The following is a 23,827-nucleotide window of genomic DNA, read 5'->3' as shown; positions in this document are numbered from 1 at the left end:
AATAGGATACTTCAGATGTTAGTTAACCGCTGCTGATAGATGTAACTTGAAACTAGTATGTGGTCATGTAATGTATGTCACATTATGACTGTAACAGCACATTTAGGACAGAAACATTAGCATCAGAGTGTCTATAATGATTTTATTCGCCCATGAGTGCTTATTATATCCAAGTTTATTCCCACACTCTTGCTGATAGAAAAGTGAATAATTTGAACCCTCTTAATAATCCAAGTAAGGATTTTCTGATGCCATTACAAAGATGTAAGAGCTTCAACTATGTCTGTGATTAGCTACCAATGAAAACCAAATGAGAATGAAGATGATGCCAAAACATCATTTATTTATGGGGTTATTCCCCTTTTTGTCATGTTCCTAGGATGCGAGAGAGGATTAAGATTATATATATATGTGTGTGTGTGTGTGTGTGTCTTCCTGTTTTGAGAGCCAGATGGAGAACCATGCCCTGGTTCACTTCCCAAATGCCTGCCTGTAGGCTGGTGGCAGAGCCTGGGCCAGGGCCAGGGCCAAAACCAGGAACACAATCCAGTCCACCCAGGTACAAGGCAGGAACCTAAGTTCTTGAATCATCACCACTGCCTCCCAGGGTGTGAAAGTGCAGGAAGCTGGCATCTAAGCACCCCAGTATGGAACGTGGGCATCCTAACCACTAGGCTCAGCAGCTGCCCCAGGATAGGGTTGGCTAACACTGAGGTGTCCTCAGGCAGGGACATTCACACAATGTTCTAAGCCAGTAGTCAGCAGGCATATTCTGTAACAGGACACAGAGTATATGTTGTAGGTTTTGTGATCTCACGGGCTATATAGTTTCTGTAGCACTATCCATCTTTGCTGTTGTAGTGCTGGGGAAGCCACAAGGATGTGTCTTTTCCAAGCAAAGCTTGTTTTGTAAAACAGGAGATAAGATTTGGCCAACAGACTAGTTTGCTACCCGCTGTCCAGATTTTCACCAAACTTCATACACTCCAGACTGTTCAAGGACTCCCCTCCCTGTTTATTCCACTTTCCTCCTACAAAGCACAGCAAACCCTTTTGGTGTACAAGACCTTGGGTCTGTTTTTTTTTTAAGATTTGTTTATTTTTATGGGAAAGGCAGAGCAGATTTACAGAGAGGAGAGACAAAGATCTTCCATCCACTGGTTCACTCCCCAGGTGGTCATATGGCCAGAGCTGAACTGATCCAAAGCCAGGAGCCAGGAATTTCTTCCGGGTCTGGCACGCACGTGCAGGATCCCAAGGTTTTGGGCTATCCTCTACTGCTTTCCGAGGCCACAAACAGGGAGCTGGATAGGAAGTGGAGCAGCCGGGACATGAATCAGCACCCATATGGGATCCAGCTCTTGCAAGGTGAGGATTTAGTCATTGAGCCATGTGCCAGGTGTCTTGGGTCATTCTTGACTGTGTCCACCAGGCTTTGACAGCCTGTGGCCAGCCATGAATATCATAGACTGAATTCATCTGCCAGACAGAAGTATGCATTCTTGGCCTTTCCCCTTGTACATTTATTAGCAGAATGTCACTACTAACTCCATCTAATGGGTATTTTATGTAAGAAGAAGTCTTCAAAGTCCATTAACTAGAAACAACTGGAAGACATTATAGAAATGTACAGTCATGGGACCTGTTTTGATAGCCTAGTGGCTAAATCCTTGCCATGCATGAGCCAGGATCCCATATGGGCACTGGTTTGTGTCCTGGCTGCTCCATTTCCCACCCAGTTCCCTGCTTGTGGCCTGGAAGAGCAGTGGAGGGTAACCCAAAGCATTGGAACTCTACACCCACATGGGAGACCCAGAATAAGTTTCTGGCTCCAGATCAGCACAACTGTGGCTGTTGCGGCCTCTTGGGGAGTGAACCAGTAGATGAAAGATCTTCAGTTTCTCCTGTCTGTGTATCTCTGCCTTTCCAATAAAAATAAATTAATTTTTAAAAAAAGAAGAAAAGAAATGTAGAGTCATTTGGAACCAGTTGTAGAACTCAGTATTTCCACTCAAATTCTAGTATAACTCCTCAGGTAAATTTGTTGAACCATACACTCTGTATAAGAAACCAGGTTACATGCATGTAAGTATGAAAGCTGGAAAGACCCTCTTTTTCCTAGAATTTGCAGTTTGATAGGGAAAAAAGTTGGGCATCTGTGATGAAACGGGATTGCAGATGTTTGTGGTTACACACACAGAAAGGGGGTTCAAAAGAAAATTTACATACATCCTATCTCTCTTTGGGAAGAACAAAGAGGAGAGAAAATTTGTTTTCACTGGATCTTAAATATGTAAAGAAACAACATCCGGAGCCCACAGCCACCTAAAGCCTGACTGTGGCTGGGGCATTATACAGGCACACTTCGCAGGTGTCCCATTTCAGATCTTCAGAGGGGACAGTGGGAAATAAGCCTAGTGGATAAGAGCTCTGAGGTCACCAAGGCACGTGACACCACCTCAGTAGTCATGACCAGGAGAGCGATGCAGTGAGACCGACAGAGTGAAGGGCAGGACAAGGGCAAGAGCTATGGTGGGGAGCTGGACACTGAGCCTTACTGAGCACCTGGCAGAGAGGGTGGAAGTCAAGGAAAGGACATGGATTCCGAATACAAAGCCACTAGGATGTGGCAGTTGACAATGTAAAAAGAGCCAGGTGGCACTGCAGACAGGGCTTTCTTGTGGTTGGATCTCAAAGTTGGACACAGGTTCAAATGTCAGATCTTCCGTTGATTAAAGAATGACCTTTGACCCTCCCTTTGTCTGTAAAGTGGAACTCATCATCTCAAACTCTTGGGATGTGATAAATTTAGGATATTTTAAATGTTTTTGTTAATTTGAAAGGAGTGGAGAAAGAGAGCTCTCCATCTATTGGTTCACTTCCCCAAATGCCTGCAACAGCCAAACTAGGGCAGGCCAGATCCAGAAGCAGAGAACTCAGTCCAGACCTTCCATGGGAGTTAGAAGGACCCACGTGTCTGGACTGTCACCTGCCTCCTTCTCAGGTGCACACCAGCAGGAAGCTGAAATGGCAGAGCTGGGACTGCAGCCCAAGTGCTCTGATGAATGCAGCGATTTTCCACTGTACCAAATATGCATCCCTAATTTTTGTTTTTCATTGACACATAGTATTTGCATATAGTCATGGGGTGCAGTATGACTATTTGATGCTTGTAGACAACATGTAATGTTCAAGTCAGGGCAGTTGTTGGCATTCCTGGCTCCTCTTGTTTTTCAACTGTACGTCTTTGAAACCTTCAGATTCCTCTAGTTAATCTTAAATATATAAGATATTGTTGTAGACTACAAATACCTACATGTGCTATAGAATATTAGAATTAATACCTCTCATCTAACTGTTGATGGGTGAGTTTGGTCAGTAACAGATCTGAAGTTGTAAACCTGGATTGTTAGGAAATTGAGGTGCCATTAAAAGAAATGCAGAAGTCAAGAAAGGATCTGGTATTGAGATTAGGACAACAGGTTTCCTTGGAGACAAGACTCAGTGTCCAGCTGGCCATTGTAACTACTGGAGGGAAAAGTTACTTCATTCCAAGTGTTACTGAGGAATCCTTCAAATGCCATGAGGCTCACCTACTAAACACTCACTCTCCTCAAGTGTATAGGTCACAGTGGGTTTGGGTGTATTTCCAGACCTGTACAGCCATCACTTTCATCCTATCTTAGAACATTCCCATCACCTCCAAAAGAAACATCAGACCTATTAGCAGTCATCCCCAGGTCCCTAACTGCAGCCCCTGCACACACTGCTTTCTGTCACTGTGAATGGAGGCAGGTGTTTGAAAGCCACCGAAGGGCTTGGTGGCGTGGCCTGGTGGCTAAGGTTCTCGCCCTGATCCCATGTGGCCGCTGGTTCTAATCCCGGCAGCTCCACTTCCTCTCTGTCTCTCCTCCTCTCAGTATATCTGACTTTGTAATAAAAATAAAATAAATCTTTAAAAAAAAAAAAAAAAGAAAGCCACCGAAGTGGTGGGTGACGATTGAGATAGGAGTGAGACTCTCCAAGAAAGAGCAGATGGCCAGACAACCTTGGTCATGAATGCCTGCCCCACAGCATGGCTGTAAGTTACCTGCCCTGTCACATACTGTAACTAAGCAGCAGCCTGAGAGCTGGCCAGCTGGTACACACTGAGCTCAATAGACATGCCCACCAATGTGCCTGAGACCCTGTTCCCTGTGTGGTGAGGACATGGTGTCTGCAGTGAAGTCTGCGCGGGCTGTCATGTGGAGCCAGTCTTCTCAGTTCTGTGCTACCCAGTAAAGCCCCAGGTGCCTATGAACATTTAAATAGGACTAAAAATTTACTTTAGTTGCACTAGCCACAATCAAATGCTCAGTAGCCACAGGCAGATGAAGTAAATACTTTAGTAAATGCAGACAGTAGTTTTAGTTCCCACGTGTGTATCCCTTCCTGCCACAGAAGAGACCCGGCTCAGTTCAAGCATGCTGCTGCTGTGACAAGCATGACAACTGCAGTGGCTCCGTCATGGTCGTTCACTCACAGTCCCAGAGGCTGTGAGGTCATGGTTCCTTTCTAGGGGTTAAAAGTCAAGGTGTTGGCTGTGCTGCGTCCCTCTGGAGTCTCCAAGGGGAGTAGTTGCCTTGCCTTTCTCAATGTCCAGTCACCTGCTGAATCCCTTCTTCCTCCCGGGGGTGAACTGCTCCAGTCTCTGCTTTTGCCCATCTTCACTTCACACCTTTTCCTCTCTGTGGTCACCCTCTGTGATGACATTTAGGGTTCACCCGGAGACGCTAAATGACTGCCTCATCCCAAAGCTCTTAACTCAGTCACACCTGCAGAGTTCCTTTGCCATGTCAGGCAGTGTTCACAGGTGCTGGCAAGTAGGCCGCCACTCTTTCAAGGGCCTGTCTTTGCCACCCGCAGCCCAGGGTTCCATCTTACTAGCAGAACAGATCTGCCCCTACTCCCCTCCTGCCGGATGTAATTGAATTGTTCTTGTATTTGAGTGAAACGTGAGCAATTCAGATGAAAGCCTGAAGTGCATGTGTGATTGTATTGCCAGATACTAAGATGGCTGACATGGCCGGTGACAGCGGAGCCGCTGGAGACCCAAGAGAAATTCCCGAGCTGCCTGATGGCGATTCTTTCCCTGAGGATGGCAAAGTGCCCTGCGATTCAGCTACGGTTTTGCATGAGCCAATGCCAGCTGACCCTGGAGGGGCCACATGTGAGAATACAGCCATGCAGGATGCAGAGGCCACGACCGCTGGGCCCCTGGAGCAACTCGTGGACACCAAGACCAAGGAGCCCCCCATCCATGAAGATGGGACCGATAACACACTTGCTGAGTGCATCGATTCCGTCAGCCTGGAGGCCGACCCTGGATCTGAAATACCCCTGAAAGAACAGAGTGACTTGGTAGGAGCAGGTCATGTGACTCCTCTCATCCTAAACTCTTTCCAGTATCTGCTGTTTCCGTTTTCTGTGGCAAATAATGCAATTGTTAGTTTTATCTGAGCTCAGAGTTCTGGTCCTGTCCCAGGGGCTGAGTCTGGGGCTGCCCCTTCCTGCTGCAGAGTCCCTAGGGCAGCCTGGGACATCATTTGGTGAGAGACAGGGAAAGCCCCGCTTTTGTTTTTATTTCTTTACAAGATTTATTTATATTAAAAGGCAGCATTGCATAGAGAGAAGGAGAGACAGGGAAGGTGGAGAGAAACAAAAAGAGAAATCTTCGCTCTGCTGGTTCACCCCCTAAATGCCCACAACAGGTCAACACTGGGCTGGACAAAGTTAGAAGCCTGAAACTCAAGCCCCGTCTCCCACACAGGTGGGAGGAGCCCACATACTTGAGCCATCATCACTGCTTCTCCAGGTGTGTCTTAGCAGGATCAGAACCAGAGCTGGGGCTGGATTTGGGAACTCTGTTACAGGTGAGCAGCATCTTAGCACTGCAGCAGGCACTCACCCCCCAGGGCGCGCTAAGTGCTGCTCCCTCGCTGCCTGCACCTGTCTCTCTGGACATAGTGCAGTGTGTTTCCCCACTGGACCCTGGGGAGCCATCCGGGTGGGATGCTCCTGGTCCCTCTCTTCTCCATTAGGTAGACACAGTGGGGTAGGAACAGCATGGAAGGAGACACTGCTGTCCCTCCCATCCTGTCTGGGTTGGACTGTCTGCCCTCCAGAATGATGATGCAGAGGAGGAAGCAGGTCTGCCCTCAGCCAGGCCCTGCCCTGTTGACCCTACAATGGCTGCCACATGTTGTGGCCCCCAGGGTGACTCTGCCACACCCAGCACTAGGGAGAAGAATCAGGGAAGCCAGTCCAGGGAGCTCATCCTCCAGCCTGTCATTAGTGCTGCTGGTTTGTGAGCAAACTCTGCCTTCATATTGTCTACTACACCACATCCTCCTGCCTGGCACGCTCTGCTCATCACAGTCAGGTTCCCCTTCCCTTCCTGCAGGGGTCTATTCCAGGGTGACAGGGGCTCGAGATATGGGATGTTCCCTTCACTGGGGATGCTGTGGCAGAGGCAGGACAGTCGTTCAGAGGGTTCGATGGAGGACATCCAGGCTGCGGCTGGTCACTTGGATCAGGTGGGCACATGGCCACAGGATTTTGCCTGTGAGTTCCTAGAGCTCTTGACAGAAGCCATGGACTCCCTGAAGGATGAGCCCATCTAGACCACAGGGAATCAGCTCTTGCCCACACAGCCACCAGGGGACCTCATTTACCACCACATGGTGGTGTCTCCAGATGTGTATGTTGTGCAGTGCTCGGCTCAGAGTAAGCATAAATATCTCAAACCCTGATCATTCCTTGTTGTTGCATTGAAAATTCTCTTGTAGCTTAAAAAAAATAGATTTAGCATGTTATTGTTACCTAAATCATCCTACCATGTGCTAGGACACCAGAACTTCTTCCATCTACCTGTAACTTTGGACCTCTTCATCAACCTCTCCTCCCTCTCTCCTTCCCCCTGCTCTGTTCAGGTGCAGGACTTGTCTTTCTCCGTCTGAATCATTCCACTTACCATCACGACTTCCATGTTTCTGTGAATGACAAGATTTCGTCCCTCCTTAGGGCCATGTAGTGCTACACCATGTACATGTACCATCTGCTCATCGAAGGATGGATACGAAGGTGACTCCGTGCTCGGCCAGTGTGAATGGTGCTGCAGTAAGCATGGCAGTTCATATGTCCCTGAGAGATTGATTTCATTTCCTTTCGCTAGATGTTCATTAATGGAAATCTTGGATCATATGGCAGATCCATTTTTTTAAATTTTTTAAGAAACCTTCCTGCTGTTTTTTCACAACGGTTATACTAATTTACATTCACATCCTCACCCACAGTACCTAAAGGTTCCCTTTTCTCCACATCCTCACCAGCCTTTTTTTAAAAAATCTTTTGTCTTTTTGAAAGTAGCCATTCTAATGAAGGTAAAATAGATACTGTTGTTTTCACTTGCATTTCCCTGATTACTGTTGATGGTAAGCATTTTGTCGTGTCCCTGTTGGCCCTTTCTGTGTATGCCTTGGACACACTTCTAAGTTTGTCGTCCGTATTATCCTTAGCAGATTTGTTTCTTGCTGTTGAATTCCTTACCTATCTATTCAGTTACTTAACACCTTGGAAGATATTATCAAACATTTCCTCTCTTTGTTCTTTTGATCTTTGGTTATTTGTGTGTGTGTCATGTTGTGTGTGTAAGAGCGTTATCACTTGATGAAAGCCTATCTGTTTCCTGTGCCTCTGAGGCCTGGTCCATAAAATCATCATCCATTCCAGTTTCCTGAAGCATTTCTCTCTAAGTGTTCTTTTATTTATTTATTTATTTATTATTTTTATTGGAAAGTCAGATTTATATAGAGAAGGAGAGACAGGTCTTCCAATCACTGGTTCACTCCCCAAGTGGCTGCAACAGCCAGAGCTGAACCAGTCTGAAGCCAGAATCCTGGAGCTTCTTCCAGGTCTCCCACATGGGTGCAGGGTCCCAAGACTTGAGACCACGCCCAACTGCCTACCAGGCCACAAGCAAGGTGTTGGATGGAAAGTGGAGCAGCTGGGGCTAAGAACTGGCACCCATATGGGATCCCGGCGCATGCACGGCGAGGACCCTAGCCACTAGACTACCACACCAGGTCCCTAAGTGTTCTTTTAATAGCTTTGTAGTTCCTGGCTCATGTTTAGATCTTTATTCTGAGTTGATTTTTGTATATAGTGATAGAGCTGTAGTTTCATTCTTCTGTATGGGAATATCTAAATTTCTAACATGCTTATTAAAAACATTGCAGCTTTCTCCAATGTATATTCCCACCATCTTTGTCAAAGATCGAGTTGTAGATGTGTGGGTGAATTTCTAGGCTCTCTTTTCAGCAGATTCTCTGTATTCTGATACTTTCTTTGCATTTGTTGGCATGGCTGCCTGTGAATTTAAAACACTCCTGTTAGCATAGCCTGCAGAGCAAGTCTAGTGACAACAGGCTCCCACCTCCACCTGTGTGGGAATTTCTCCATCTGTCACCCATATTTACAGGACTGCTTTGCTGGGTACAGTATTCTCTGTTGTTTTGTTTTGTTTCCTTCAGTATTAGAAAGTCTGCTCCCACTCTCTCCTGGCCTGTAAGTCTGAAGTCAAGTGAAAGTGAATTGGGACACGCTTAGGTACCACTTGTTTAGTTTCTCTTGCATCTTTGCGAATGCTCTCCTTATCTTTAACCTTGGAGAAGTCAATAGTCTTGGGGCAGACTTGGTTGAGCCAAATCTGACTGGTGACATCTGATTTTCTTGTATCTGGATAATTGTGTCTTCCTTGAGGTTTGGGATGTTTTCTGTTATTTATCTCTTTGAACATGCTTGCCACCTCCTTGTTCCACTCTAGGACCTCTCCAGCCCCAGTAACTTGGATAATGTCCCACAGTTCCCCTAAGTTTTCTCCATCATCATCTTTTTTTTTTTCTGTGTATTTTCAAATAACCTATCTTCGAGTTGACTAATTGTTTGCGTTTGTTCTATTCTGCTATTGATGCCTTTGGTTACTTTTTTTAATTTGAGAGTCGGGTTGGAGTGGGAGGGGATGGGAGACAGGCAGAGTCTGTCTGGATCCATCCTCAGATACACATGAATGCAGTCACATGAGTCACTGCTGCTGTCTCCTGGGTCTGCGCTGGCAGGAGCCCTACAAGTAGTCACATCCAGACCTTCCAGGGTGGGACACAGGCCTCTCCACTGCCAGGTTCAATGCCTGCTGCCCTTTGGATTTTTGACTTCACTTGGTGTACTTTTCAGTTCAAGACTTTGATTTGTTTTAAATTGCTTTCTTCTGTATTCTGAGTGTCTCAGAGTCATTAATTGTGTCTCTTGGTTTTCATTTATCTGTTTTGTCTGAATCGGACATCTAAGCATCTGCATGTGTTAGTTACTGGCTGATCAGTTTCTTACACCTTATTTTGTTTGTTAGCTAAGGTCAGAGTGCACTGAAATTTTTGCCACTGTTGGCATTCGACATCTTCACACTGTTGTCTTTGTAAGCAGTCCATTTGAATTTTCTCTGAGCCTGTGGACACTTCCACTACATAAGCACTAGATGGGGCCCTAAGTCAAGTCAGCTGTTGTGGCATGGCTATTCCAACACCAGAGAGCGCCCCAGCCTGGAAGTGTCCCAGATCTGTAGTTGGTGTATTTGGAGTGAACTGCTAAAGGTTTGCTCTTTGAGCACTGGCCTGGACCTTTGGGCTGGATCTGGAGCTGATTTCACTGTGACTCCACAGGAAATGTCTGTACTGGCTCTCCCAACCTACTTCCTGGCAGCTGGAGTCTTGCTCTACTGTTAGCCGGAGGTAGGAGGGCAGCGTAATGGCAAAGGAGGATCTAGGATCAGTCTACAGGCACTGCCCTAGGGGCGGGAGTGGGGAGAGTGGCAGGTCTGTGCTAGGTTCTAAGACTGAGGTCTGGACTTCTGCCTTCCCCAGGTGGGCAACCAAGATACTGCTTGGATGTAGGGCAGGATGGCTTGACAGCTGTTTGCCCCTCACCATCTTTGTGTCTTTCCTTTGGTGTTTCACTCTGGCTTCTTCAGATTCTATGAAGGCGGCTCATGCAAAAGCAGCAATTCAAATATGTGTTGTGTGCAGAGATCACTAGAGTGTCTTACTCAGTCATCACCTTGCCCTGGCTCTGCCTCCTAAGGGGCTTTTGAAAATCATGATTGCCAGGGCCCAATGCCAAGGATTCTCATTTGGGCTTGAGCATCAGCAGCCTTTAGAAGTACCCCAAGGAGAGGACCCAGCAGGGTAGCATGGTGGCTAAAGTCCTAGCCTTGTACTCCAGGGATCCCACATGGGCGCCAGTTCTAATCCTGGCTGCTCCATTTCCCTTCCACTTCCCTGCTCGTGGCCTGGGAAAGCAATAAAGGATGGTCCAGAGCCTTGGGACCCTGCACCTGCACAGGAGACCTGGAAGATGTTCCTGGCTCCTAGCTTTGGATTGGCTCAGCTGCAACCATTGCAGCTACTTGGGGGTTGAACCATCAGATGGAAGATCTTTGTCTCTCCTACATTCTGTAAATCTGACTTTAAAAATTGGGAAAACAAATTCCTTGGTTCTGTGGCCATTATGGCACATTTACATACACATATTTAAAAAAAAGAAAGGAAAAGAAACTACAGCCACACCAACCCTAAAATATTCAGGCAGTAGCCTCAGGCCTGGCCATTGTCATGCTGTTGGCTTAGAGGTGCGTGGTGATATTATGTGATTAAGTGATCCACCTCAAATAGGGATGTGGCAGACTAAGACTCTGGGCAAGGTTTCCCAGCTCCAGAACTACTTTTAAGACTTTTAAAAAATTTTTTGCTGGAAAAGATGGATGTACTGAGGAGACAGAGTAGGGCTTCGAAATGGATGCAGGTCCCACGGCTTTGGTCCATCCTCTACTGCTGTCCCAGGCCACAGGCAGGGTGTTGAATGGGAAGTGGAATAGCCTTGACACAAACTGGTGCCCATATAGGATGCTGGTGCTTGAAAGCAGAGGATTAGCCAATTGAGCCATCATGCTGGCCCCTTGAAAAATCTGTTTTGCCTCCACATTGTCTTTGTACTGTAAGGAGCTTTGGCTCCCAATTTTTAAGATAAGTGCTCCTGTTGTAAAGTATCTCACTCCAGGAAAAAATATATATACATATACATATATAAAAATATATATGTGTATATATTGCTAAGGCATACCATTCCGACTTGAGATGACTTACATAAACTGTACAAGACCCACTGATTCAAAGCCATATGCTGTTGGTAGATTTTAGGATCCAATTTCAGACTTGTAATAATTAGGATGGTTAATAAAAACAGTACATTTTAAAAAATATGTTCTTAACACATCTGCCTTCTGAAGTTTTTGAGTAAATTAAATGAATCTTGTTTTGAAATCACCTTGTGAGCATTAATCCATCCACAACCCCTCTCAGATGTTGAGTGTTCTAGTGGGTAGTTAAAGTCCCTTTCTGTAATTCACTATGCTAATTATAGGAAAGCCTCAAGTGTTCATAGAACCACTGATAATAGCATCACTAACATAAAAATTGCCACCTGAGGCCAGCTTTTCTGATTTGAGGCCAGCTGACTACCCTGCGCTGTGCCTACCTTATTAGAATGCTGGCAGCCCTTGGATTGTGGCTGGAGCTAAGAAACACTCATAATAGCACCACATGCACCAAGAAACATTCTCCACAAATGCCACAGGCACACCGTGGGCATAGAATACTCTGCAGTTGTCTAGGTGGTTAAGCCCAATAATAAAGACTAAAATGAGAGAGCCTATGGCTTTGATGGTAGGAAGCTACCGTGACCTTGATGGCAAGGGTATCAAGGAGCTGTGGCCGCAAGTGTTTTGTTTTGCGGTGGTGGGTAGAGGGGTACAGAGGGGGCTGGGTGCAGGAGGTGGAGAAGAAAGGCAGGAAGCAGAAACCAAAAAAGTTGGAAGGAAAAGTTTTGTCTTTGACTTAGTCTATTTTCCATGGCTGTGACAAAACACCCAAGGATGGACAGCAACTTAAAAAAAAAAAAAAAAAAAAGGACATTTAAGTGAGCTCGTTGTTTGTGACGCCCAGAGCCCAGACAGCAGGGCGCAAGCTCTGGTGAGGGGTGCCCTCATTGTGGTTCATCGTGGTGTGTGTGAGAGGATGAGCTCACACAGCCTAACAGGAAGCCTAAGAGCTGCGTTTTGTTTTGTAGCCCTGGGAAGTGAAGGTCGGGTTCCTTCCAGGACAACACCTTCCACAAAGACCTCTTGCAGGTCCCTTACCTTCTTACATTGCCACACTGGCACCAAGCCTCTAACTTTCTAGGGATACATTAAATTCTATCCAAGCCATGGCACACCGTAGTTTGATCTTCATTTGTTGGTTTTAAGGTGGAGAGGTTGTGTGCCTAATCAAGTGCAGGATGTAGCCAACAGAGGGATAGCCAGCCTGCCCGTGCAGCTGGATGCAATTGGTGACAATGGTAATGGAGAGAAAGGCTTCGTTGCCATTCCAACAGAGAGATGGGAGTAACTGTGAGTCGGAGTGTCGTGAGGTTTGTGATTAGATGGGTTTTTGGGGTGGTCAGCATGTAAGCTGTGTTCCAAAGGGTCTGCTCAGACAATTAGTTTCAATAGTTAATGTTGGTTTTGTTAAGATCTCAAGTTAACAGTCAGCTCTTTCCTGGGCTTTATATCCCACTCACAAATCTTAATTTATTTCAAAGTTTAGCAGAACTCAGCAGTCACATGTTTGACTGATGTTTGATCCTTTGAATCAATTCAAGCATATTCAAATATTTTAAGCTGCCTTTAAACATGTAATATATCCCATTTCCTTTTTAAGTGTCTCATTTATCTGCTTTTATAAAATCTTTCTGATTCCTTAATGATTTTTATACAACTAGTTAACTGCCTTTATAGAGTGGTCTTAAAAAGCCTCTTAAATCATAACTTAGAATGATTCCAGCTTGAAATTAGTATTCTGATAGTTCAGTTACTCATCATTTTAAATTGGTTTTCAGAAATCATCATGCTCAGAGATCAAACTCCTTCACTATTAGTGTTAGGTTTGAAATGCAGATAAAGTTCTTTTGCGCAGCCAGTTTCCTGCAGCCAAGTCCTCTTTTTACCATTGGTTTACCATGAGTCAAAATATCAGGCACCATGAGGTATTAGGAGGTCCTTTATTCCAGCAGGGTAGGAACGGGAGCAGGGGTGAAGGGGGAGAAAACTGGAAGGGACACGTCTCCTGCCATGCTGGCAGGAAGGGTGGCTGCCAGAGCAGGGAATGGGGCAAGAAGCAGCATGGGGTGGGGGAGAGCCAGGTAAAAAGGGAAGAGGAAGGAGAAGGGAAGGGGGCACACGTGGAGGCTCATTTATACAACCAGGTGAGCCCAAGTTGTGGGGAGCCTGGGGAATTGATTGGGAGGAGGGGCTGTGGGTAGGCCCCAATGAACTGGTGATTGAGATTATCTGAGCTACAGGTAGGAGGGTGGGGACCAGGGGGAGGGACTGGAGAGATGGAGTGTGGGGTTCTCAGGTAAGACGCCTTGAGATTACATCTCATTAGTGGATAACCTCAAAGGTTCTGTTTTCACAAGCGGTGGGAAAGGGAAGCGGGAAGCTGCACCAGGTCCAAGATGGGATGTTCACATCACTCTTCACAATTAGTAGGACAGAAAAAATGCAAGTATACATTAAAATATTAATAACATGACTTTGATACTTTAAACTTTTCTATATTTAATTTTTTGAACTTCTCAGACTTGCATGATGCATCCTTACCAGCGAAGAAAACTACTTGATAATAACTGAGGCTATTTTCAACCAGATATTTTGACAGAGCTGTAGGCATCCAGAGCAGTTGACATCCTCCTGTCATGCCGAATCTGATTTTAGAGGTGCTGTTTCGTGAGTCGCACAACAAGGACTTGGTTTTATGGCTCCTGTCACCTACATTCCTAAGTGCAGTTCATACACAGGGCCTGATTCTCGGACTACACAAGGAGATCTTGGATCTTTAAGAGGTACATGTAGTTTCCATCTAAATGTTTAAAAACCTTTAAATTTGAGAGAGTTCTGAGATTTGCAGATATTTTTGTTTTTAGAACTTTGGTTTTTGTTTTTGTTTTTGTTTTTAAGGACAAATTTATTTGAGAAGTAGAGCGAGAGGGGAAGAGAAAACAGACAAAAATCATCCAATGGTTCGTTGCCCAGTTACCCACAATACCTGGGGTAGACCAGGCTGACGCCAGGAGCTCTGGACTTGATCTGGGATCACCTGGGAGTGGTGAAGATCCAATTCTTCAGCGACCATGTCCCAGAATACACATTATCAGAAAGCTCAAACTCAGATAGTCAGATATGGACTGTAAGTGTTCCAGTGACACAGCGATTGCTGTGCCAAAGGCCTGTACCTGTAGGATTTTTTCTAATAATACCTTTGAACTTGATAGCCCAAAAATAAAATGCATTATCTATTTAATGATAATGGCCTTTGACTGGGATACTAGATGAGGATGTGTTTTTTCTGAAGAACATTGAAGTTGATAGAATCAAGCATTCTTTCATGTACCTAGGACAACACAGTGGTTACAAATGTTTAAATGATCTCCAGTTGGGTTGGATCTCCTGGCCTTGAGCAAGCCAAGTCTGACTTGTCTCACAATATGCCTCATTCTTCTGAGAGTTTATGAAGAGGGGCAAGAAGTTGAGAGAGTTCTCATCTGATTACTTTTTCTGTGAATTAGGATATGAATTCTGTTAAGAGGCATGGAGGATATATGGAGAGAAGGTGAGAAAAGAGCTGTAAAATAGCTAAATTTTAAAATGAGTGATCTAGATTGATGTATGCTGCCTTTTTTGAAGTCTCCTAAGTATGTGACATTAAGGCCATTTAAAATGAAGATAATGTGCCTACTGAAGTGTGTTTGTAATTTTTACTTAACCTTTAGTTAATGTTTTTATATTAAATGTGTGCTTTAAGATATTTGAGTGTTTGCCTTCAATAACACATTCTTGGTAGCTGATCAAAAAGTCACAACTCAGTGTCAAATGATTTTATTAATAAAGCAATTGGAGGAGTCACTTATTATACATCAGAAGGCTCTAAACTCATTTAACATTTATTTCCATTTGCTAGTCAATTACCAGCTGTCAGAACACATTAAATATTGTAAATTCGAGTCAGGAGCTGTCACTCCTAAGTGTATTAACTCTTCCTAATCATAGATAGTGATTTGTCCTGTGAAAGGGTGATATTAATCACTTCTATCTGTCTTCCTGGTGTTACAAAATTGCCATTGGGTTCCATTGCTGAAGTGAAGAAAATCAATGTAGACACCAAAAATGAGAGCAGACAGTCAGGAGTCATGAATCTTTCCATAACAAGCTTGTCATCGTTTCCAGATGGAGGAAAAAAAATGACAATTTCCAGCATGTTTCATTTCTTAGTCTCGAAAATGAAATTTCTTATTATTAGTCAACACTTATTTAGTACCAGTATTTATTTTGTATCTTGTACCACAACTCCATGTGAATGATTTTTTTAATCTTTTTTTAAATTTTTTTTTACATTTTATTATTATTATTATCATTTTATGATACAGTTCCATAGGCTCCTGGCATTTCCCTTATCCCCTCCCCAATTCTCTTCCCCACCTAGTTCCTCTATATCATTATTAAAATACAGTTCTTCATACACAGTCATATGTCCATCATTGTGGGCATGGGCAATGACAGAGAGTCCAGCATCCTATTGTCAAGATATAGTGAACAGTTTCATTGTTAGTCCATCCTTGTCTGGAAGTAGAAATGCATACTACATTGTATCCTCACATCTGGATGTTAGTCTCCATTACACAGCTACTATAAATCCCCTTAAATGAAAAGTCATAATACAAAATCAACAATAGAAAGAAAAATAGAAATTTACAATGCCCTGAAGTTAAATGACATGTTACTAGATATGATAGTCTCTATTACACAGCTATATAAATCCCCTTAAGTGAAAAGCCACAAAACAAAACCAACATCAGGTAGAAAAAAGAAATTAACAACACCATGGAGTTAAATAACATGCTACTAAATGACTAACATGTAGCTGAAGAAATGAAAATCAAGAACCTGCTTTAAGAAAATGATGCTACTGTTATGATCTACAAGTCACTGAATGATTTACTCAGAAGAAAGTGTTTTAAAGAGATGAAACTAACAGAAAACAACAAAACCCATGTGATATAGTTTCCGCTGATTTTTGTTGGTGATGTGTGTCTCTTCTAGACAATAAATAGATGTTGTTTTGTTTTTTAATCCAATCTGCTAATCTATGATGTTTGATTGAGCTTAAGCCATTTACATTCAGAGTTTAATATGTATGGATGATATTTTGGTCCTGTCATTTTAGGAATGGGTTGTTCGTTGGTTTAGTCTTCTGTTGTCATTTTACTGGGATATTCTTCCCATTTGCCTTTGGTTTCGGTAGGTGCTATTCCTCTTCTCTGTCAAGAGAACATCTTGAAGTACCATTTGTAGGACAGGTTTGGAAGAGGCAAATTCTTTTAGCTTTTCTTTACTGTGGAAGAATTTTATTTCATTTTCAAACACAAAAGAAAACTTTGCTGGATGTGTTATCCTAGGCTGACAATTTTTTTCTTTTAGAATCTGGAATATGTCAGGTCCATTCTCTTCTTGCCTGTAGAGTTTCCTGTGAGAGATCTCCTGTGAGTTTAATTGGCATTCCTTTATATGTCAATTGATTTTTTTTCACGTGCACATTTAAAGATCTTTTTCTTATGTTCAGTTGAAGAGAGCTTGATAATCATGTGTCTTGGTGAAGATCGCTTTTGATCAAGCCTGTTGGGAGTTCTGTGCCTCTCCTGGATGTTGTTTCCCAATTCTTTCTCTAGATTAGGAAAAATTTCCTTTATTATTTCATTAAATATATTTGCAAACTCAGCTTCCCTTTCTGCACCTTCTGGGACTCCCATAACTCATATTTGGCCTCTTAATAGTGTCTTTCAATTCTTGAATACTTTTTTTGGCCTGATCCAGCTCTGCTTCCAGCTTTTGTTTGCTTCCCCCTGATGACAGGAAATATCTTCCAATTCTGAGATTCTTTCTTTTGCCTTCTTCATTCTATTTTGGAGACTCTCCATTGTACTTTTAATTTGCTCTACTATGTTCTTAATTTCTGATATATCAGCCTTGATTTGCTTTATTGCTTCCTTAAATTCTTTGAACTCTTGTATGTGCTTCTCATTGTTGATCAGAAGCTTTAAAATGAGTTTTACGGGGCCTGGCAGCGTGGCCTAGCGGCTAAAGTCCTCGCCTTGAAAGCCCCAGGATCCCATATGGGCGTCGGTTCTAATCCCGGCAGCTCCACTTCCCATCCAGCTCCCTGCTTGTGGCCTAGGAAAGCAGTTGAGGACAGCCCAATGCATTGGGACCCTGCACCCGCGTGGGAGACCTGGAAGAGGTTCCAGGTTCCCGGCTTCGGATTGGCGCATACCGGCCCGTTGTGGCTCACTTGGGGAGTGAATCATCGGACGGAAGATCTTCCTCTCTGTCTTTCCTCCTCTGTGTATATCTGGCTGTAATAAAATGAATAAATCTTTAAAAAAAAATGAGTTTTATGAATTCGCTGTGCCCCATTTTCTCAATGTCTTTCTCAGTTAGCTCTGAGTTTGGCATAAGTTTTTGCTCCTTTGCAGGGGAATTTTCGGTAATATTCATTATGCCTTTGTCTCTTCTTTTGCTCTTGGTCATTGCACTTCTGGTTAGCAGAGTCTTCTCCTTGGGGCAGGTTTCTAAGCTGTCTCACCCATAGCTCTACAATGCGATTTTACTTATTGCAGTTGGTACACAACTCTTTGCTTGCAGCCACTTGTGCCACAACCTCCAGCGAGTTCCAGGTCTGGGTTCTTATGTTAAATTTCCACCATGGTCTCCACAGCCCCAACTCCTGGCTCACCACTCTCCATCTCCTGTGATACCCTGCTGAGGCTGCACGGTTGTCTGTACAACCTTTCTCCCACTTCTGGTTGGAGCAGGTCCCAGGATTAGAGAGACATCAAGTGTCCTATATAGTTAGGTTGTTGGTGGTGCTGATCTTGCCGGAACCTGTTGGACGTTAGGTCTGGGTGCCACACGGACCTATTTTGACCCGTACGATGCCACAGTTGGTATTATTTTCCTGCAGGACCATTGCAATCCACTGAACTCAGTGAGTTCTCATGAGATCAGCACATGCGCAGTTCACTATTGTCCCCTGCAGTCCTAAAGAGTTTGCCACAGTGTACAAAATGGCGCCTGATGTACCACTACTAGAGTTCTTGATCTGCTGGTTGTCAGGTCTGAGGGCTACCCAGACCTGTCTTGGGTGGAACCTGTAGAATGCCACGTGGCTGCAGTTCACTGAGTCAGAAATGAGTTCACTCCCAGCTCAGCGTATGCTCAGTTCTTTCCCTTGCCTTTACCTCCTTACACAAAATGGCGCCCAGTTCGGCTCACTGCTACCCTGTTCTCGCACTGTCCATTTGGGATCTGCTGCTCTGTCTCTGCTCCTGGTCAAATCAAACGGACCAGCAGGACGGACAGTTCTTTGTCTGGCTTTACCTCCCAAGCTCCCAGTGAAAGTCCCTTCCCACCTGGTTGCTAGTGGAGTTCCAGCTGCTGGTGGAGTTGAGATCGCCACTGTTTGCTGAATGCTGCTGGAGTATCAGTCATTGCAACACCACACTGTTGTGTCCATTGTTTTCCTGTGTCTGTCAGTCTCCAGGTACCCCTCTGCCGTTGTTCTGTCCTCTTCTATTTCCTGGAATATGTCCTCTCTGCTTCATCCTGATTAAATGTTTTTCTGTCCGTTTAAACGTGTCCTTACCCTATCTTGATTCCCCTTATTTTTTAAATCTTTACAGTAACCCTGTGAAGTTATTCATTCTAAAATCCTTGCATTACAGTATCTCATATTTTATAATGAAGAAACAGACTTGAGTTGCTAGAAATGACAAAACAAAGTCAAACCCAGATGATTTACTTCTAGGCTTTGTCTCTTGACTGTGCACTAATGTTTGGTATTTGTTATTTAATTGGTGAATCAGGAGTGCATTTGGATGCAAGTGACTAGAATCCAATATATTGTAGTTTACAGAGTAGCTTTTTCCCCCTCTTACCGAATAAAAAGCATGAAGGGGGCAATCACTCATGCTGGTTTAATTGTTCAGGAATGCCAGGACAAGTGACCTTGATTCATTGGCCCAATGACAGCCAAAATGATTTCTTCAGTTTCAAGTGTCATGCTCACTTTCAAGTCAGAAAAAAGGGAGAATTGGCTCTAGCCATAGCTGCTTAATTTATCATGAAAGTGACAACTTTCCTGTTTATTCTTATATATCTCATTGATCAAAAAGTCTCGCATGGGCACCCTTATCTCCAGGGGTGGAAGGAAGTTAAGAGTGATTGTGGGCCATCCTTGAGTCAAAAATAATAGGATCTACAAGCTCTGTAGAAATTTTTCACTTCCTCTCTAACTTGCCTCCCCTCCTTCCTGTCTTCCCTCCCATCCTTCTCCCCCAGTTTTTGTTCAGTGAAAATGCTATGCTTCTTCAGAGTTGACGTCTAATGTATTTGTTCTTGCTTTGGTTTTAATTCCAGAGAGTCAGACAGGGCTGTGGTTCTGCTAACTGAGCCAGCAGGCTCATTGGTTGCAAGTAACGGAAACAAATGTACATGCAATTGAGAAAATGAATGATTATCTGTACTTTATGCAACAGGGGTTAAGCATTTTTTGCATTCCAGATACTCTTCTAGGGTCTGGGATAGATCAGTAAACAAAACACCTTTAAAAAAAGAGTGAGCCAGATTATATAGAAATCTTATAGGGCCTTTGTGGGAGGGGGGTGGAAACCAGGGGCTGGGAAGCTCTCTGGGATACAACACTTCTGGTGATCATGCCTTCTTCATTCTCTTCACTCTGGGCTGCTAAATTCTCAGAGGATTGGTGCTTGGAATATCTTTACTTCATGTAGCCTGACTTTTCTATTCAAGCCACAGCTTCTCAATTCTGATGTCAAAAACCCAGGCACAAGGATTGCCATCTACCAAGGCAAGGGACAGCCTACCACTTGGGAGAGAGATATAGTTTATGGGGGCCATTGCTAGTGGAATGGACACTCACATCAGTGGGGTCCCCACTGTGGAGCTTTCCCTGACTGCTCCTACTTTGCCTACCAGCCATGCCAAAGCATCACGTGCCATTGTTCAAATTTGACAGCTAACCCTATCTTGAAAGCTGCGTTTGTCTAGCACTGTGCAAGCTGCCCAGGTCAAGGTTGTATCCTGTATTTTCAGACTACTCTTGTGTGCTCTGTTGTCTGTATCTCCCAATTTACCCAGCTCTGTACATGTAGCTCCCATCCCTGTCATACGGAAAATGGAGAGCCTTCAGGCTCCAGTAGTGTTGAACTCCGCTTCTCAAGCCGTTCCATCAGAGGCCAAGAACACCACGCATCAATTTGGTTCCAAATATGCATTGCAGTGTGGGTCAAGATACACACCTAGGACTCTTGTAAACCCCAAGTCCTTGAGATGTGTTTGCTGGTGATTCCTTTTGCTTTTCTAGCCTTCTCTTTTTTTCAAACCCTTGGGGGAAGGAGATGGTTTCCCTTTTAGGGAGAAACTGGATTACTGACCTGTAGCCCCTATGTTTCTCCACAGGCCGTGGACTCCACTCCACAGGGAGGAGGCTGGGCAGGCTGGGGCTCCTGGGGAAAATCTCTGCTCTCGTCCGCCTCCGCCACAGTAGGTAAGCTATACATGTCACCCTGGAGATTTGACATCTACTGCACCAAACACTGAGTTTAATGTCAGCCCACAAGCAAACTGATTTTGGCGCTTGCTGTTCTAAGCACTTCTTGTATGCTAATACATGCAGTCTTCAAAATCATCCTTCAGGGAAATCTGTTATTTTCTCCATGCGACACATAAGCAACTAAACCGCAGAGGCTGAGACTTTGTATAAGTCAGCAGTGTCAGGGTTGGGATTTGGTGAACTCAAAGTCAACTGAGAGACCCCGTCACCTTGGCCAGCTAACAGAACCTAGTGACAGGAGTGAAGTCCCCATGACTTTACACTCCTGCTCAAAGGCCCTAGGGTCTCTTGGGGACAAGAATCTTTGGTCTGTCTCACTGCTACCTGCTTCTTTCTGAAATCCCCATCTGTCACACCACCAATTCCAGAAGCTTAGTATTTTCACAGCTTTGGCTGTAGGTTGGGATTTTGAAAGGGGAACTTGGAAGTCCTAGCTGCTCCACTTCATATCCAGTTCCCTACTCTGTGCCTTGGGAAAGCCATGGAGCATAGCCTAAGTGCTTGGGCTCCTGCCCTCTATATGGGAGACTCGGATAGAGTTCCTGGCTCCAGGCATTGCAGCCATTTGGGGAGTGAACCAGTAGATGGAAGAGGTCTCTCTCTCTCCTCCTCTCTCTCACTTTGCCTTTCTAGTACGTAAAAAAAAAAAAAAAGAAGTCATGCCTTATATAATACTGACTGAAATTGTAAACATGTATAACTGGAAATGAGATAGGCTTTTGATGAAACTGATACAATACTAAATCATGTGGCACGAGTGGAGTCAAAATAAGAGGCTGCCAGCTTGGGATCACAGGTACTGCAAACCTGGAGAGATGGCAGAGCTGAGCCCACAGCCCGAACTGGGCAGCAGCTTTAACCTGCTATGGTCAAGGGGTTGCCGAGGTTAGGACACTGCTGGGGACACTGACTTTCCAAGGCAGAGTGCCCAAATCTGTGTCCCAGCTCTGCTCCCAGTTCCAGCTTCTGGCTACTGTGCACCCTGGCAGACAGTGGTGATGGCACGAGTGTTTGGATCATAGCCACCCACGTGAGAGACCTGAGCTGAATTCCAGTTCAGCTTCAGCCTGGGCCAGTCCCAATCCCAGCTATTGAACACATTAGAAGGATGTGCCTACAGAAGGAAAAGCTTTCTAGCTCTCTCGCTTGCTGACTCTCCTTTCTTTTTTATTTTATTTTATTTTATTTTATTTTTTTTAATTATTTATTATTTTACTTCATTAATTACATTGTATTATGTGACACAGTTACATAGGTACTTGGGTTTTCCCCACCCCTCCCCAAACCCTCCCACCATGGTGGATTCCTCCACCTTGTTGCATAACCACAGCTCAAGTTCAGTTGAGATTCCCCCATTGCAAGCGTATACCAAACATAGAGTCCAGCATCTTATTGTCCAGTCAAGTTCAACGGCTTCTTAGGTATACCCTCTCTGGTCTGAAGACGGAGCCAGCAGAGTATCATCCCAGTCAATTGAAAGCTCCAACATACCATCAGCAAAAATTTACATCATTATGGAATTAATTGACATAGTAATGAGTAACCAATATGTTAAAAGTAAATGCGAGTTCCCAGCCACCTTCTGTGACCACCTCACCTACACTTCAATTTTAGTTTATACACAACATATAACATTCATAACATAATATGTTATACATAACATCATATCATCTTAAATTAAGGCAAACATGTGGTATTTAACCTTTTGGGATTGGCTCATTTCCCTTAGCATTATGGTTGACTCTCCTTTCAAATAAAACTCTTTTAAACTTTGTCCAAAGTGGTGGTGCCTTTATGGCCCGTGTCTCTTTGGGAGCTGCTGCTATCTCTTCAGGACTACCAGGTGAGCCAGGCATGCCTTCAGTCACGTGCAGACACTGTGACCGACCCTGGGGACTCAGCTGCAGTGACAGTCTGTTATTACCAGGCAAGGAGCCATGTTAGGAAGCAGCACTGATAGCAATAGATGCGTACTTGGAAGTGTACAAATTACCTGTGGAGACTAAAGAAAGAAAATAGCTCCATGGTCAGTTGTAATCGATTTCCACTCAGAAACCTGCTTACCCCCACCCCAGATAATTCAGTTTGCAGACAGGAGTGCAAAACATGTGGCCCCCAACAAACTGCTGAGCTGTTGCCAGTGGATTGGTAGAAATAGGAACGAGTGTTTCTCACAGTTGAGAAAAGTGCATCCACAACTGGGAGAAAACTGTTGGCATTTGGCAGGTGAGTGATTGGTGACAAGACACTTCTGGAAGGTGGTACTCTCTTGGAATGAGCACTGTAGCCTGAGTCCTAGGACTGGACCCAAGTCCTTTTACCTGGGATCAAAAGGGACTGCCCCCTGCTAGCTGAACCATGCACTTAAGTTCTCTGAGACTTGGGTTCTTCATTTGGAAAAGTGTGGGTAGGAAAGTTTAAGCAACTCTGGGGTCCCTTTCAACTTCATGAACGGGATAAGGCCCTGGGATAATTCCATACATTGTGACTATAACAAAGAACAAGAATATATGTAAGTACAGCCAGAGCTGAGCTGATCCAAAGCCAGGAGCCACGAGCTTCTTCTGGGTCTCCCTCACGAGTGCAGGGTCCCAAGACTTTGGGCCGTCCTGCACTGCTTTCTCATGCCACAAGCAGAGGGCTGGATGGGAAGCAAAGCAGCCAGGACTAGAACCAGCACCCAAATGGGATCCTGGCACATGCTATGATGTGATCATTCTCAAGGAACATTACTGTAAAAGGTAATAGGCTTGGGGTTTGTGAACAGCCCTTTAGTCTCTGAGTCAGGTGCATGGGTTAGTGAGTTTTGCTGGGCTACTAGACCAAGGACAGCTCTTGTCAATGTTAAACCTAACGAGAAAGTGAGTATCTGATTACAGAATGGACAGCAGCCATCCTGACGGAGGGAGGAGGCACTGCACCATCATTTGCTTTAGTTGAGTCTGACAGTATCAACA

General features: G+C 44.5%; 1 protein-coding gene across 2 annotated transcripts in view; it reads left to right on the top strand.

Moving 5' to 3' along the window:
* FAM114A1 (family with sequence similarity 114 member A1) overlaps positions 1-23,827 on the top strand; it is a 60,934-nt gene that overhangs the window by 4,370 nt on the left and 32,737 nt on the right. The window contains exons 2-3 of one of the 2 annotated variants that reach the window (XM_058670197.1): positions 5,045-5,400; positions 20,717-20,804. In XM_058670197.1, coding sequence (XP_058526180.1) covers positions 5,053-5,400; positions 20,717-20,804 — 436 coding nt within the window. In that variant the 5' untranslated portion in view covers positions 5,045-5,052. The remainder of the gene's footprint in view (positions 1-5,044; positions 5,401-20,716; positions 20,805-23,827) is intronic. The other variant, XM_058670198.1, reaches the window with a different exon arrangement.

Source organism: Ochotona princeps, chromosome 11 (genome assembly GCF_030435755.1).
Source record: "Ochotona princeps isolate mOchPri1 chromosome 11, mOchPri1.hap1, whole genome shotgun sequence".
NCBI classification, from domain to species: Eukaryota; Metazoa; Chordata; class Mammalia; order Lagomorpha; family Ochotonidae; genus Ochotona; species Ochotona princeps.
Note: the sequence above shows the minus strand (reverse complement) of the source record. Positions and strands in the feature narration are given on the sequence as shown.